The sequence below is a fragment of the Adiantum capillus-veneris genome, chromosome 4 (assembly GCF_014529385.1).
Source record: "Adiantum capillus-veneris isolate H3 chromosome 4, ASM1452938v2, whole genome shotgun sequence".
Classification (NCBI taxonomy): domain Eukaryota; kingdom Viridiplantae; phylum Streptophyta; class Polypodiopsida; order Polypodiales; family Pteridaceae; genus Adiantum; species Adiantum capillus-veneris.
The window spans coordinates 130739345-130755676 of NC_140934.1; the positions used below are offsets into that span (position 1 = coordinate 130739345).

The window sequence follows — 16332 nt, forward strand, 5'->3', positions numbered from 1 at the left end:
TAGCTTTTTGTTGTTGTAAATGTCTGATGGCTTGTGCTGTTGCTGAATTTGCCAAGACTTCTTTTGCCTGCATTCGATGAATGATTCTACGATAGAACCATTCAAATAGTTTTCTCAAACTGTTAGCCTTGATTCGAGAGCCACCATGTCGTGTGTGCCTGAAATAAGCATTTCTCGCCATGTAATGAGACTTTTCCATCCCTTGGGTATTCCATATTGCCGGGTTCCCATACTTCTATATAAAATATGGCAAATGATTGAAGATGATGTGCTGGATATGAAAACAGATTAGTTAGAATGTTTTACAGTCACATATTTGCACATAAGAGAGAAAGAAATATATTATAATACCATGTAGTGAGTAATCTGGGTGTCTGTCCATGCTGTCTTGAATGATTTTTTCAGAAGGTTGAGATTTTCCTTGAACTTGTTCATATCACCTTGTGACCAGTCATCTTTGTCGCACATCAAAAATAGGATGTCTATTGATCGCCAAACCTCAGCCTTCGCGTTACGAGTAGTTGGTTCGTGGTCTTTGACTGCAATATGTAGCTTTTTCCAGCTCTGATACTCTACCTTGCTAACATAAGATGTGTTATATATTTTTCCATGTTTTGTTAGCTTTGGATCTCTTGTACCTTGGGGCTTAGATAAAAACCTCCGTGCCTTCACCCCACCGATGGATGGTTTGCATGGGACATCCTTCTCAGCAGTTGATCTCTTTTCATCCCGTTGGATTTTCACATTGCCACCATGAAGCCCCATATCCGACAGTACCATTTCTAAGCACTGCAGGGCTACTTGTCGTTCTGCGGAGTTCTTAATCTTCCAAGCAAACCCAATGTATAAGTAGACCAATTTCTCCACAATTCTACAAAGGGCATGCATTGTACAAATGTGGACATTCACAAGTGGTATTTTCAAAACGGGTCGAAAAGCAGGATCCTCAATGTGACGTGTTGGAGCTTTTCTCCACCACTTTGGGTCCATGACCTTTGCAGGCTCCATGCAGAACAAACACGGTGACTTTGCCATTGCACCCATTCCATAATTATACATGCACTTTAATGTTTTAAGGTCACCTGCAAGATGCCACTGAACTTGAAAGTCTCCCCTTCCATCTAGACGTAGTACCTCTCCCTGGTTAGTCTGTCGATCAATTACCTCCGGAATATTAGTTCGATGGAACACCCAATATAGAATCTCATGATCTTCTTTCTTTACCTGCAACACAAAATAAATGAGACTTAAGTAGATCTGAACATTTGAGCTTACTTGAGAATATCGCTTACCTCAAACGCACCAAGCCACCATATGTTAGATTCTGATTGAACACTAAAATATAAAGGATCATCACTGGGACACTTTGAGAGGGCTCTATTCATTAAAGTAATAGTAACACGCTCTAGCTTTTTCTCTTTAACAAGCTCACACTCATCCAGTTTTAACACAAAATGTAATAGCCCACGTGACTCTTCAAATGTGATGTTGTAAAACTCCACCATTCTCTTCTGTAGTATCCGCAGGTCCATAAAAATATTGTTGAACTCATCATATGCCATGTTCGCTCCATGGCCACTGTAAGTTGCTTTAATATGAAAGGGTTGTCCAAGATAGTCTCCCTGTGCTTCGTTAAGCTGAAGCCTCTCTTTCCAAACACTTGAGGCTGATGGTAGAAGTTTGGATTTTATACCCTTCCTAACAAAGATGGATGAGACAGACTTTTGGATAGCCGAATATCCTCTTTTGCTTACACCAAGTGAATCAAGTGTGCCTTGTATCTCTTTTGCAGGCACTGAGTTCTCTCAAATAAAGCGGTCCACTACATTTCTTTGTAGAACCTTAAACTTCTTGTCATGTACTATATCTGCTGTCAAGCTTCTACTTATAAGTGGCTTCAATCTCTTTCCTATATTGGCTTTGGGGTCAATGTTTTCCTTGTCAGGATAGATTGAATCTCTACATGAAGACAATGCATAAGTAAATAACAGAAAATATGCTTCACTAACACTATTTAGGCACATGAAAACAATGCATAACAAGAAAAAGCAAAAGATTACTTAACTAACACAATGTAGCCAACCAAGAAGCATCACCTTAATGCTCGGATTCTTTTCTTGAGACCTCTTGATGCAACCTGCAATGTTTCAAGATTGCGCAATTTCTTCTTTCGGATACGACCACCCAAGATGGTGTCCTTCATTTGACAACTTCGCACCTTTCCTTTCAGTTCTTGTACCTCTGTTTTATGTTGCAAAATGGTAACCTGATCTGTAGAATGTAAATGTGAAAGGCGAACAATCTCACATTGTTGAGCTTGGAGAATGCTCTTGTAAGTTTCAGCTTCTCTTGTAAGTAATTTACAATAACCCAGAAGGCCCTTTTCTCCATCACCAGCAAAGGTCAATAAGCTTGTAGGATTGACAAACGAAGGAGACGCATTAGTTATTGGATTCTTAGGGTAGAGAGAGCCTCTCGTCCAGATATCTATGTGTTTATCTCCTTGAGCTCTGAGCGTGTCTATGGAGGCGGGAGGTATATGTGTGTTTGTTTTACTGCGCTTAATCAATGGTTGGTACTCATTGTCCAAATCAATGTGAAGGTGATATTTGGCTCGTTTCTGGGTAACATTTGTGCCATTTGAGGAGTGCGCCATTAGCCAAATGTGCAGGTTTTATGGAAAGTGAATAGCGGCTGCGGATTCGTCCCTCCATGTTAGCCGCATTCCCTCCGTATTGACGTTGTTCTTCAATGCAACTGAAAAGAGGATTATCCCTCAATCACTACGAACGAATGTTCAGAAGAGTAAGGAATCTACTTAAAGTACACTTTTTGAAGTTTTACTATGAAAGACCCAGCTCTTTTATTTGCCATTTTTTCTAGAGAGAGTGCAAAAAATACATTTTCTTAGAAGGCCCTCCAAATGACCTCCGAAATTTCCTAATGTTCATGGAAAAATGTTCTGTTAGGTGATAGTGTAAGAAACCCATCCATTATCTGGAACCATATAAGGGGAGAATTCATGTGGGCTACCTAGAGGCAGAGGAATTGCTATATGTATGAGGAGGCTTACCAGGTCTCAAACTTGAGAATCTTCTTTGGTGAGATTGTTTTGCGGATAGAAAAACACTCCATTGTTGAGTGCAGAATTTATTGAGAAAAGCACAAGATGCTAGACACTAGGGGTGATCTTTTCAGCGTGCTGGAGTTGATGAGGAGTTGTGCTACATGAGAGACATCATGGAGGAGAAGATTTAGGAAGACTTGAACTTTCAGATGGAAAATTGGCACTATGTCAAAACCCTGCTTGTAAAAATCGGATGTGAGCTTGATGCCAAGATCTAACCCCTTGATGTTAAAGCTAATAACCAACTCTATCCACAATCTGTATGCTCCCTCCTTGAGCATGTCGATGTATCTTTTTGTCTCTTTCTAATAAAATCGCCACCTTATATTGGTATTAAAAAAAAAGAAGATGATTGATACAATGTCCCAAGGCTTGTTAAAACATACTACAAGCAAAAGTCTTAAGTGACACTCACTAGAATTGACCGCTCTAGGGAGTAAAAATAGTCAACGGGTCGAGGATTACAATGATGACAATAAGGTGCAATCATTGCTCACTAATGCCAGAAGGATAATGTTATCTTTAATAGTGCCTAGGAAATTCATTTGGGATTCCGACCTGTTTTCATGGTATCAAAAAGACATTAAAACCAAAAGGCTCCAAAAGGGTGAACAAGAATCATTCGAAGGAAGGGGAAGTGGACAAGGCTGGCCGTTTATTGCCTATTGGTTCTAGAAGGACAAAGCTACCTTCAAAAAGGCCTGGGAAATTCCTTGTGGATTCCGCTTCCGAAAGAGAGCTATAGCACTCGCTAGAAGGCTAGCGAACTTGGACCCCAAGGGAGCTTATGGGGGCTCACTTGGAGCTGATGGAGACGCCTTAGGTTGAGACTGCTATAAGTGACCCCATACTTAACCCAAAGTCACTCCTTCCCACACACAAGGACTCCTTTCGAGTTTTGATTGGTGCATGTCATCTAGGGACTTGGGAGCTGCATTTAATTACTATTGAAGCTCTTCTCTCCAGCTTCCATAACCACTAAACAGTACTATGCAAAACCATATTACTAAAGAAAATCTTTGTATTGTGAGTAGCAAAACTCATCTTCACCGTCGTCCACAGTTGACGCAATATGGATAATGGAGTAATCCATCTCCTTAAAGTGGGATGAAAAGGTCTACAAGCAAGAAGTGAATTGATTCCAAGTCTCTCAAGTTGAACAGAAATATATCACTACAATCAATCCGCTACTGTTACACAGATATTAATCTCATTAATTATTACTTATTCTCTCTGATAGGCAATCTAATATATCAAGAATTGTACCATCAACCATGGCCGGCATCACCGAGTGGCTTCAAGGGTTGGCCAATCCTTGATTGAGTCTACAAACAGTCCGAATCTTGATAGTATTCCCCCCGGGCAAGGCCCCGCGGGGGGGGGGGGGGGGGGGGGGGGGGGGGGGGGTTGTCTTGTAAGATGAACTCGCTGGCATGGTCTATTGAGTGGTCTTTTGACTTGTTCTGATACAATTATTGCGTGGCCCTCTGATACACTATTGCGTCAGGAGGGGGTTCCTGCAGAAGACAAGCCTATAAGAGGAGAGTTGGGAGCTTTATATAGGCTCACCCCATATGTGGGCAGGTTGGGTGGTGATTCCCTAGAGTCTACTTGCTTCGTCCGACTAGGACCTCAAAGAGCTGGAGTGTTCTTTTGGATTGGACTACCGAGTTTTCAATCTAATGTCTCCATTAAGAAAGTCATTCCCATGGTATGGCCCCTTGTGGGTGTGATGTGTATGGCAAGTGAGGTCGTGAATATATAAAAGAAGTTCTCCAATACTACCTTCCCAGCACTGATGGTTTTGTTTTCTTTTAAAAACCACCCCATATTCAGAAAAACACTGTTGAGAACATTTTCAAGAGAGCTCTTGACCTGTTGGAAATAACTCGAGCACCGCTGAGACCAGGCTCCATGCACCCAGACACTTTGCTGATAGGTAATGAACCCTCTTAACCACAATCTCACTTTACTGGGAATCAGGTGAGCAAGCAATTTCTCAATTACATTAACAATCTGAAGCACATTGAGCCAGATTACTTTTGCCATTGAATAGAAAGCATTCCCCAACCCATGCTCACGCCGAGCAGATTTGATACATGTACAACTTCATGGGAATAAAATTCTCCACCCAATCAGCAAAACAGAAACATCTTTCATACTCAATGTTAGTCAGATCATAACATCGGTACTTAACCTCTACCATTCCCCTGTATAGGCTCCGATTTTGCCAAATTTGTAGCAAATATATCCAAAAGCCTATACTGGGAATGGGCGTGTCAATCCATAATAGAGACAGCTTATGCCACAATCCTTTCAATATAGTACATTGGACCTGGCCTACCTGTTTGGCCACATTTACACCAACATTAGTTCCCCAACGATGGAGGCAGAAGAGGAGGACGTCCATCCTTGAATTGCCCTGAAGATCTTCTAAATGACCCTGAGAAATGTGGCGCCTCCATTTGCCCAAACCTTCTACTGTGTATGCGACCACCATTCCTAACAATACCCACTAAATTATCCCCCACTCCCTGCCGGTGACCTGGCTTCTCCTTGCCAAACTCCTTCGTCACCACATCCTTACTTGCTATCATGCTCGGTAAGTGAGACAAATCTCCACTTTGTCCAGATGCAAAAACAGAAGCTGAGAAAGATTTAGCGGCTCGAGAGGCAGCCCGCGCAGGAGCCATCCGCACATCCTCTCCACCCACGCTTCGTTTACGACGAGATCCAGAGACTGAAGTTCCAAAGAAGTTGGATTGTGAAGTGGGTCGCACATGCTGCACGAACGAGTTGTTAGAACTTTCAGCAGTCTTCTGCAGGTGTTGCGGATGGTCAATGAGAAAACCTAAAGCACCATCCTCATGAGGGGGAGGAAACTTCTCGCTCTTGCTTTTGGTGCTATGATTCTGCTGGGCAAAATGAGCAGCAGCAATCCGACGTCTCTGCAAAACACAATTCTTTTTAACACATTGCGTATTTCATTTAAAGAGTTGGTATCTGCTTTAGTTGTACGAATTCTCATGTGTGGTTTCTGTTTAATTCTCTGTTCATCCCTTTTTTACACAAATGACCCTGTGTGTGTGTGTAGGGAGAAGGGGGGGGTTTGGTGGAAGTGAGAGCCCAGGCACCCGATATAAGTTGTACCTGGAGGTTCTCTGGCAGCTCAGCATTGGCCTCAGGGGCTGGTACCGCTTGACTTTTACGTTCTCGACTGCTCACTCTTTTAGAAGCATCAGAACGAGATCTTGCAGCCAAATTTCTCTGCCTGTTACATGTCAACAAGCTACTTCAGTGAAGAACCTTGCCCGTCACATGAAACTAGATCTAGGGACAAGCATTACAAACCTCCTATTCTCTTCATCCCGCAGTTTCGCATCCATTTCCTTGCTAGGAGGATAATGGGGCAGACTCGAGGGTTCACAAGCATAGGGCTTTGTGGTGAAGAACTAGTCTCACAAAACAGTATATCTTAGCAATAATACAGGCAATTGTAAATTACGAGCACAGAACACAATATAGCAAAATGGAGCTGGTCATCTCTGAAAGAGTAAACAAGACTTTTAAATTAAATCTGCAGAGGTTTACTTCGCTGTTCAATGCATCAAGCGCCGTTCCACGATGCGAAGGTTCTATTGCAAGAAGCTTGTCAAGGAGAGCTAAAGCTGGGGGTGGAAAGTTCTTGAATGTTTCAGCAATGCAACGCTTATAAGGCTGCTGGGGCTTGAAAATTGTTGCATGAGGGAGCTTAGACTTCTTCCAATACTCTTCAGATGGAGATCCACATAGCTTGAATATCTTATGCAGCTGCTCCACCTGCAGATACGTCAATTTATGCATTTAAAATATGAATCACAGGTAATCAGTCCAAACAACTCAGATCAGACAAGGTAAAAAGTTGTTCTTAGGGTGCTTCGTTCAGAACAAAAACAGAAACTCTGGAATGGAGAAAACTTGGAAGGGAACTGCAATTCGCAAGGAGGAAACATCACATCTATAGGGGTAAGAAGTGCAAAAAAGACGCCTCCCCAGGTGATATTGTCACACAAAATATAAAGACATCTCACGGTCAAGCTTTGAGGCCGTTAATACTCGAGACATGAAACCATAAATCTCAAATGAAGAGGAATTGGTGTTGCAAACTGTGGAAATGCCAAAAGAAATTTTCTGGTGCCTTCTTGGAACATTCCGACGGCAACTTTCCACTGTATGTAAAGTTTCAGCCTCCACAAGTGCTTCAGTTTTGGCCCAAGTAGGGTAAACAGAAGCAGAGTGGAGTTCCAGGGAGTTTCTCACTTCACTGCCTAAACATAATGGCTGCCTTGAACCCACATGTGAAAGTCATACAACACTGCAATGAAGATAACTGAAAGAGCAGTAACTACTTCACCAATCCAAACATTCCATGATTAGTTTTACCACTCTTAAAGCTCTTATTTTAAAGTTCACATGCAAACAACGATCAGGCTTGGTAAAAATTTAGCAGTAACTCACCTCTGTTCTTCCTGGCATTATAGGCTTCCCTGCAAGTAACTCTGCTAAGATACATCCGGTGCTCCATAAATCAACACCCACTCCGTACTCCGTAGCTCCAAGTAAAAGCTCAGGAGGCCGATACCATAAAGTCACCACTCGACTGGTTAAAGGCTGATTTTTATCAGGACGAAAGAAAGTGGCTAGACCAAAATCGGCAATTTTCAAGAGTCCAGAGTTATCTAGGAGAAGGTTGGACCCTTTGATGTCTCTATGTAGCACTCCTCTTGTATGACAATGCTCTAACCCTGAAATCAGCTGATGTAGATAGCATTTGACCTGTCAAAAGCCTAAAAGCATCACTAGTGCAGATATGCAAAGCTTTTAGCATTCTCAAATTCTCAATTGATATGTATTTCAGGGTCTGTATCAAATAGCACTGACCTGAGGCTCTGTGAATTGAATACCGGGGCATGCAGCAAGCCCAGCAAGATCATGCTCCATATACTCAAACACAAGATAAAGGCTACAAGACATCCTGGATGTCACAAGGCCCTCAAGCTTGATTACATTGGGATGATCCAGACGTCTCAATACTAGTATCTCCCTTGCCATAAACCTCACACTCTCCGGTTCCAAATTGTCAAACCGCACTTTCTTCAAAGCAACAATTTTTTGAGAGTCCAAGTCTCGAGCCTTGTACACATTGCTGTACGTCCCCTGTCCAATCTACACAGAGAGAACAAACTTCCACCCTTAAACATTTTGAAAATGAGAAAAAAATAACAACTATTTCTAGCCTCATAAAATGCATGCAAATGTTTGAGTAGTCTGCATTGGTACCCAGAAACAGAAATTTATCACTTGTCCTCAAGTGCCAGAAGACTTGACAAAATTTAGTGGACAAAGTCATTTAAGTACTGAGGACATTTTGCCTGTTACAGGACCATTCGGCCACTAAGTTGCATTACGACCTCAAGAATTCAGCTCCTGGCTCTCGCACAAGAGTGCGTATACTACATTTCTCAAGTTGATCAAAACATGTCATAACTAAGCCGCTTGCTTGACCCTCTTGTCAACCACTTAGTAAGTGGAACTGTCCAATTTGACCGCCGGTGCAATTTTGGCAAAAAAAAATTGCACACATGCTCATAAACATCTCCCCAGGAGATCAACAATCGAAACCTATACCCAGGTATACAGCAGTCCAAACTTAAAGACACAAACTTAAGAGTGTGATTTACCTTGTCCAACTTCTCGAAAGAGTCGGCACGCCTGGGGACCCAGCCTCGTATAGCCTCTCCTGCAACAGCCGAAAGCCATGCAGGCCATCCAGCAGAAACCTGTTCTCCTTCATGGTGTTTAGGAAGGTTGCCAAGCCTTGGATTTTCCAAGTGAGAGGATATTCTTCTATCTCTTCTTCTGGAAAGGGAAGGGTCAGGCACCTGCACAATGGGGACTGACGCACCAATTAAAGAGCTACCACTGCGCTCTAAGGATTGTTTCTGCAAATGTGAAGGTTGCTGGTGGTGGGGATGGTAATGGTTATATCTTTTGCTTTTCTCGTTCTCTGGTTCTGCTATCGCTGATGTTCCATTACTTTGAAAGGGCTGAGAGATGTTGATAAGCTTTCCAGAGAACCTCGTCGAGGACGAGTGACGCGATGACCTGCTTTTGGGGCTGGGTAAAGGCTCCTCTGCCACTTCGTGCCTGCTAAAACCGCAGCCCATGTCTCTACCTTCTTCATGAGCCAAGAATGCAGATTCTTACCATGTCGGAGCCTGTTCTTAGGCAAGCGAAGCCCAAATCCTGCCAAATTTCGTAATTTTGGTTGCGTCAACTGCTTAATTTGCGGCTAAGCACCCTAAAATCTTCTTGACGGGCACCCAAAACAAGAAATCAGGCTGAATTGCAAAAAGCAAGCTTGGAATTGTGGAGCAGCAGGCTCACAGAAGACGTAACGCAGGCCGTTTCAACCACTTCTTGGAGCCAAGAAATCTGCCCGGGTTAGTGGCATGCAAATTTGTCTCTGCGAGGCGTATGCAGAGAGAGTGCACATATACACACGCCAGCGGATGCCCACCAACAACAAGCCCGCGGATAAAACAAACAACTAGAGAAAGAAATTCATCGACTTGCCGATTTCTACTGCAGCTCCGCAACAAGATTGTAGTTTATTGCATGATATTGAATATATGTTATTTATTCACCGAAAGATGACTATTGCAAATCAAGTACTGTACAACATGCCGTTTTGCTCCCTTCAATTGCATCGCCACTTTGTTGGGTGACGCATTTACTTATCGCCCCTCCCTTCTTGCATTGAAGGCAGCTAGCTGTAACCATGATTCCTTCCTTTTATAATTTTCTTTAAGAGTACTCAGTAGTATAGGCGGTAGTTCTCATGCCTAATTCCAATCGACTAGCAGCTGCATGACTCTGTTCCCAATGCCTATGCTCTAAATGACAAGGGGAAAGGGCCAAGGAGGAAGGGAATCCCATAGGAAGTCGGATTGTACTTCGGAATGTAATCTTGATCACTGCAAGCCCAATGGATTGTGTATTTTGTATCGGTTGTATCGTTTTGTCTCTTCTTAATATAATTCTCTCGCCCTTTATGGTAAAAGAAAGAAGGGAATCAGTATCAAGGGTTGGAACTTGGCAGTGTTAAAAAAACAAGTGAAAGGCTCACGATGGCTTTCTAAAACAATAAGAAAGTGATAAAATCATTAGGTTGAGTTTTAACTGAAATCAATGTTCGGGAAAGGATTGCCTTGGCTTAGCTTTGATCCGGTTGAAAATTGAGAGTAGTTGGTTACAAACCATGATAAATCGGTGAAATATGTGAGAAAATAGTTTTAAAATCCTCCAAATTTTAAGATTTTTGCTAGTATTTGAGGTTTGCTTCTTTGCAAGAAGGAATCTTGGCCGCCAATGTTTAGGACAGGTGTGCCTCAACTTAGCCTTGAGCCGACTGATAATCGAGATTAGCCAATTACAAGCAATGGCAAGGGAAAAAAATCGATAAAATATACGAGAAAATAGTTCAAAATCTTGCAGGTTTGAGAATTTCTACTAGTAGTTCCGATTTGCATCTTTACACGCAAGTGGCTCGGTCACTGTTTGAGGACAAACCGAACGGACGCCCACCTGGCCGGACACTTAGCCGAACACCACATTTGTACTCTATTAGTTTTCCGAGCTAGTGTAGTAATACTCTGCGTAAATCCTAATTCCAGAGTAGCAGTCAATTCTCTGAGTTGTAATTCTGTCATGACAATTGTAAAGGTCCGTGTGAGCCGACCACTCGCCATTTAGAAATCCGTAGGTATAAAGGTCAATGACCTTAATGTAAAGAGGGGCTTATCTTTAGAAGGAGAAGGGAGCTCAAAAAACGTACGCTCAAGCTACGAGCTGCTCTAACCTTGTAATCATCACAGTTAATGAATGGGTATCAGTTTTTAAATCCAAAACTTGCATTGTGTTCCTCTCTCTTTGCTCTTTAAATTAAGTGTAAGCATTGTCAGTTTTGTTGTGGTTCACGACTACGCGTTTGTGAGCTATAATTGCAGATTTGAGTGCTTAAATCATTGTTTTTAGTCATTTTGACCATAGGAGAGTGTTCTTAGACCATAGGGCGACCTTTCTAGACTGATCTGTTACAGTTTTTAGGAACTTTTTCATGATGGATCGTGATTTTGGTACCTTGTCGGATTGCCACCAGACTTGCTAGGATAGTGCCCCTAGGTGTCCTAGACCTCCTCCTAAAGTTTCGTTGCATTTCGAGTCCGTTCGAGTGCCGAAATGGCGTGATGACCTAGAGCCGTGAGAAAGGACATAGGCAGATTTCCTTGATCATTGAGTGTTGGTTTGCTTGTTGAGCTAGTATGTTTTCTTGTTAAGGTTCACTTCGTGAGATTGACGATCTCATAGAGTCTCCGTGCCCCATCCGAATCACTTTCCTTGAGTATTGACATTATGTTAGTGCTAGAAAGCTATGCTGCAAACGTCCGTCGCGGTGGCCCGCTAACATTGGCGCCGTTGCCGAGATATGATCCTTAGATGGTGGGTGATCTAGTGCGTATGTAGAGCGTTCTTTTTCTAAGATTTGTCTCTCCATTCCATTTACACTTTAGCAGTGAAGCAGCTAGACATGGGGTTTAGTGCTTGATAGAGTCTAGAAGTCGAGGACTTGCTAGATCTATTCTTGAGAACTAAAGAGGATTGTGAGTGAGATAGCCAAAAGCATTTCATTCTCCGATTTTCTCTATGCTTTTAGAGTGTGGTACCATTTTCCATTACGACTTTATTTTGTACCATTTGTTTGTTTTTGTTTCATGTTTCATTTCAATACTTAGGAGTAGGGTAAGTAGAAACTACAACTATCAAATTTGGGCTAAACGATTGAGGGAAAAAAGGGTGAAACCATATTTTGGCAAAAATGACCATAACTCTCAAAATTTGAAGATTTGATGGTAGAGACCTCAAAAGTGATCCAAATTCAAAAATTTGTAGATCAAGGGCATCACCATACTCTCTAAAAGCAATCTAGAAAGTCTGGCCAGAATCTGTGGAGGAACATGGATCGCGATCCATGTACCCCAGAGACCATTTTTGGAAAAAAGTAATCAGTGACATTGAGCATTAATGGGATACTGCTTTGATCAAGTTTGCTTGAAAGAAAAACTCAAAAATCACTTCAAAATTGGCTGTTAAGGCAAAAACAGCAAAACGGGCATTTCAGACAGAAAAATTGGTAAATCTTGAGATTTTGAGATCCAAATTCAAAAAGGGGTGAGATTTGGCTTCTACAGGGGATAGAGAACCACCAAAACAAAAATCATGAAAAAATGATGTCAAACATGGATCGTGATCCATGTACCTTTTTGGCATTTGGGGCTAATATTTGACAAGTAGATTCTTGATAACCATTGGAGCAACTTTGTCAAAAGAGACCATGTCAAAAAATTGACAAAAGTTGGTCAAAATAGCCAAATACAGAAACTAGTCAAAAACCACAAGATAGACAGAAAAACTTGCAAATGACAAAAACTAGTCCAAATCCAAAACTTTTGATACCATAGCATCCAGTAAACATGTTGATCCTGATGGTACCAAGAAATGTCAGTTTGGCTTCTAAACATGGATCGCGATCCATGTACCTCATGAAATTTTTTTGGTTGAGATTTGAGCAGTAGGTAGCTGAGACATAGACAAACACTTTTTCCAAAAGAACCAAATACAAAAAAGGAGTAAAAAGTGGTCAAAAGAGCCAAAAATAGAACATTCTCAAAACTGCCAACAGCAGACTGTAGAAGTCAAATTTGATAGGGCAAAATTGATCCAAATCCAAAAATTCTTGGTGAGCAAGCTATAAACATCATAAGCTATCAGCACACCAAAAATTCAGATCCAAAAGTGGTGGAACATGGATCGCGATCCATATACCCTTGAGAGACTTTTGGACAGAAACTTTTCCAACCTATAGCAGAGACCATTGTGAACAAAAGTCCCCAATGAAATTTTATCGAAAACGTTCAAAAAGTGGGTGAAAAGAGCCAAAAACTGTTCAAGGTGAAAACCCTAAAACAGACCTGTGAATTGACTTTTGCCTGACCTAAACAAGTCCAAATCATGCAAAAACCATATAGCAGGGATCAGGAGACCAAGGACAAGCTGTGTGCCAAGTTTTAGTGCAATCTAACACATAGGTACATGGATCGCGATCCATGTTCCTTTGTCACAGACTGATACCAAACTTGCACCATAGCTAGAGCCCATCACAAGGAGTGTAGTGGTCTTTTCAAAAGTGAATTTGGATATCAAAAACCTATCCAAAAGTCCACAACTGCCAAGTACTCTGTGCAAGTGCCAGAATTGACCTAACTTTCAATCCAGAGGTCCATGTTTAAAAATTTTGATACCATAGGACGTCCTAAGCATGGTGAATCTGATGGTACCAAAAAAAGTCAATTTGGGCTCCAAACATGGATCACGATCCATGTACCCATAGTGACAGCTTGACTTGAAACTTTCCAGATCAGTAGTGCTTATACAAGGAAACATATCCCCAAGTCCAGTTTTGGAAAAAATTGAGCAAATTTGGGTCAAAAGGGAGCAGATCATGTGACACACTGAAAACGGCAGTACAAACCTAGTGTTGGCAATTTGACCTATCAAAACAAGTCCAAATCCAAAAAGATTTGAGATTTAGCTTGTGGACATAGTCAGGAACAAACTCCTAAGAGGACAAGTCCAGATGTGGTTGAACATGGATCGCGATCCATGTACCTCAACCTCAAAATTTGCTAAAAATTGGTGCAGAGCCTGCACATGACCTTGTCTACACACAGTAAAAATTTGGAAAAATCTAGAGAAAAAAATTTGACAGGGATCGCTCAGCATAGCTTGTGGGTATGTGACTTGGTGATCTTATAGACATACTTGAGTAGATCCCAAATCTCAAGTTTGAGCTAAAAATACCTTCTAGAGACTAAGAAACAAGCCAAAGTTTTTGTTTTCTGGTCCCGAGATTGTTATTGAGTGTTGTTTCAAGTGCAGTTCACTAAAAGTGCTCTAACTTTTGATAGACAACTCCAAATTGAGTCAGGTATATCTAGGAAGAAAGGTTTTGGTCTTAGAGCTCAATTTTACTAGGTTTTCTAAATCCAATATTTTAGGGTACCCCAAAACTAGTTTCCAAAAACCAAAAAAGTGACAAATTCTTGACTTTTGAGAGACCTTATCAGGGACAACAAGGGATAAGTTGCACTTAGCCAAAGTGGGATTGTCAAAGACTATCTTGAGAAATTTGAGTGAGTCTTGATCATGATAAATCATTCACCACTAGGATTTTCTACTCCACTCAAAGACATGAAAAACGTTGCAATGCCTTCAACAGAGGGATTGAGAGAATACATAGAGGAGGGGCATCCTCTGATCAACAAACCGAACGTTAAATTCATCAAAGCCAATGAATCCATGAGAGTGCTTACAGATTACACTCATGAGGGCTTACATAGATTCACAAACAGGGATCCATACATCTTCTACAGGTGTGTAGAGCCCAATGCTAGAGAGTTGACCACCCATAAGAATCTCTATGTATTCACGTACACAAATGCCAACGGAGTGCAAGTTTTGATGGTAGATAAGTATGGACGTGAGTACCAACTTGTTGATCCCATTGACCTAGAGAGATATACGTGCAAGGGTACTCCGGTCTCTACTTACTTTCAATCAAAATTGATGCCAGACGACATATCAGGGAAGATTCCACCAGGATTCTCTCCAAGACGAGAGGAGAGAGCAAGAGACATCTTTCCATGAGACCACGAATTGGTTAGATTAGTGACTAAACCCCAATGATTAAGACCATATCAAGTGGCACAATGTGTCAAGACAAAGTACATGGTCAGGGGATCCATATGCTCATGTCTCTCTCTTCAAACAAGTTTTGAGAGCTGAACAAATTGCGGATTTTCATACTCAATATGAGGGATTTGGGTTAACATTGGAAGGAACAGCCTTGACTTGGTTCCAACCACTAAATAGAGATGATTTTCCAAACGTAGCACAACTCTTACAAGAGTTTGTAGAGGAATTCTCAAAAAGGGGAATCAAACATAACACAGTGTCCCAAATGTACGCTTTCAAACAAAAAGCGAATGAAAGAGTGAAGTTAGATTTGCTTCGCTTCAAACAATACATTGATTGATGTCCTGTGAGAGAGTTACCGCAACATGAGAGATTGTCAGTTCTCTTCATAGAGGGCTTGAGGAATGAAACTCTCAAAAAGGACCTACATTTGAAAGGATGCACAACATTAAACCAAGTCACTAGAGAAGCTCTATATCTAGTTGACAATTGCAAGGCCTATGGAGAGGTGACTGAAGATACACACAACACGACCAGTAGCGTCTCGTCTCTGAAGAGTGAATCAACCACAAAGCAAGATGTTCAAACTCCTTGGGAACCAATCATTGATCAAGTGGTCGAGGGGATGATTAGAAGAATAAACCAAGGCTACATACAGAACCCGATTGTACGACAGCCTCAATTGAGGATATGCAATACTTGTGAGGGGATCATCCCACTCCATGGTGTAGCACTAAGACAAGACCGCAACGTATGATAGGGCAAGAACCTCATCTTCTGAATGATGGTAGAGTAGTAGTCAACTACACTCAGCCAACGTATATGCCGCAACCCATGAGAAACCAGTACTCCATGGATGCTGTTAGGTTTAATGGCCATGTGGCCGACCGCCCATCACTAACTGCCGCTAACCCTAAGTGTACAGCTATACACTTGTGTGAGCCACTAACACTAAGTACAATGTGTATTGTGTCTTAGTGCATAAGATAAGAGAAGAAAGAAAGGGGGCATATAGTACGTTTGCTCTCCCCCTTCAACCTGTGTGTGGCTATGGTGGTGTGTGCGTGCGTATTCTTCTTCCGTTGTGCTCCCAGCTCCTCCCCATCATCTGGTATCAGAGCGGTTTCATTCCCGAAATCGTTTTCGCATGCGCGCGCACTTTCAAGAGTGCAAACAGGATTCCGATTTTGCCATTGGCAAATTCAACTTCCCGAGAGCGTTTCCAACAGGTGTCCTACGATTTTACCCCCCTTTCGGAGCCATTCAAGCCATTAGAAACCCCATTCGAGCTACGGTTTAGGAGCTGAAATTTTCAGCCCTCTTGTGGTAATTTGTGCTGCATTGCTTCCATA

The 16332-nt window shown here is 41.8% G+C and overlaps 2 protein-coding genes across 2 annotated transcripts in view; both read right to left on the bottom strand.

Annotated features, from left to right (window-relative positions):
• The window catches only part of LOC147459981 (uncharacterized), a 3753-nt gene extending 54 nt beyond the window's left edge, over positions 1 to 3699 (bottom strand). Inside the window, exons 1-2 of the mRNA XM_086511137.1 lie at positions 352 to 3699; positions 1 to 271 (exon numbers count right to left, since the gene is read on the bottom strand). The exon at positions 1 to 271 is cut by the window's left edge and continues 54 nt beyond it. Coding sequence (XP_086367263.1) covers positions 236 to 271; positions 352 to 1059 — 744 coding nt within the window. The 5' untranslated portion in view covers positions 1060 to 3699 and the 3' untranslated portion in view covers positions 1 to 235. The remainder of the gene's footprint in view (positions 272 to 351) is intronic.
• Positions 3700 to 5262: 1563 nt separating this feature from the next.
• Positions 5263 to 9893, bottom strand: LOC147459982 (putative serine/threonine-protein kinase At1g54610). The gene is made up of 7 exons (XM_086511136.1): positions 8848 to 9893; positions 8048 to 8332; positions 7625 to 7942; positions 6719 to 6946; positions 6479 to 6579; positions 6278 to 6398; positions 5263 to 6075 (listed from the first exon to the last, which is right to left on the bottom strand). Exons 1-7 carry the CDS (start codon positions 9331 to 9333, stop codon positions 5497 to 5499), a joined length of 2118 nt encoding a protein of 705 aa, XP_086367262.1. The 5' UTR covers positions 9334 to 9893; the 3' UTR covers positions 5263 to 5496.
• Positions 9894 to 16332: the final 6439 nt, after the last annotated feature.

Excerpts from the sequence above, each read along its gene's own strand:
- LOC147459982 (XM_086511136.1), bottom strand. The coding sequence starts at position 9,333 with ATGGGCTGCGGTTTTAGCAGGCACGAAGTGGCAGAGGAGCCTTTACCC. Across the intron at positions 8,333-8,847 it reads CTTTCGAGAAGTTGGACAAG|ATTGGACAGGGGACGTACAG; the intron begins GTAAATCACACT and ends CTCTCTGTGTAG. Across the intron at positions 6,580-6,718 it reads TTGATGCATTGAACAGCGAA|TTCTTCACCACAAAGCCCTA; the intron begins GTAAACCTCTGC and ends TTGTGAGACTAG.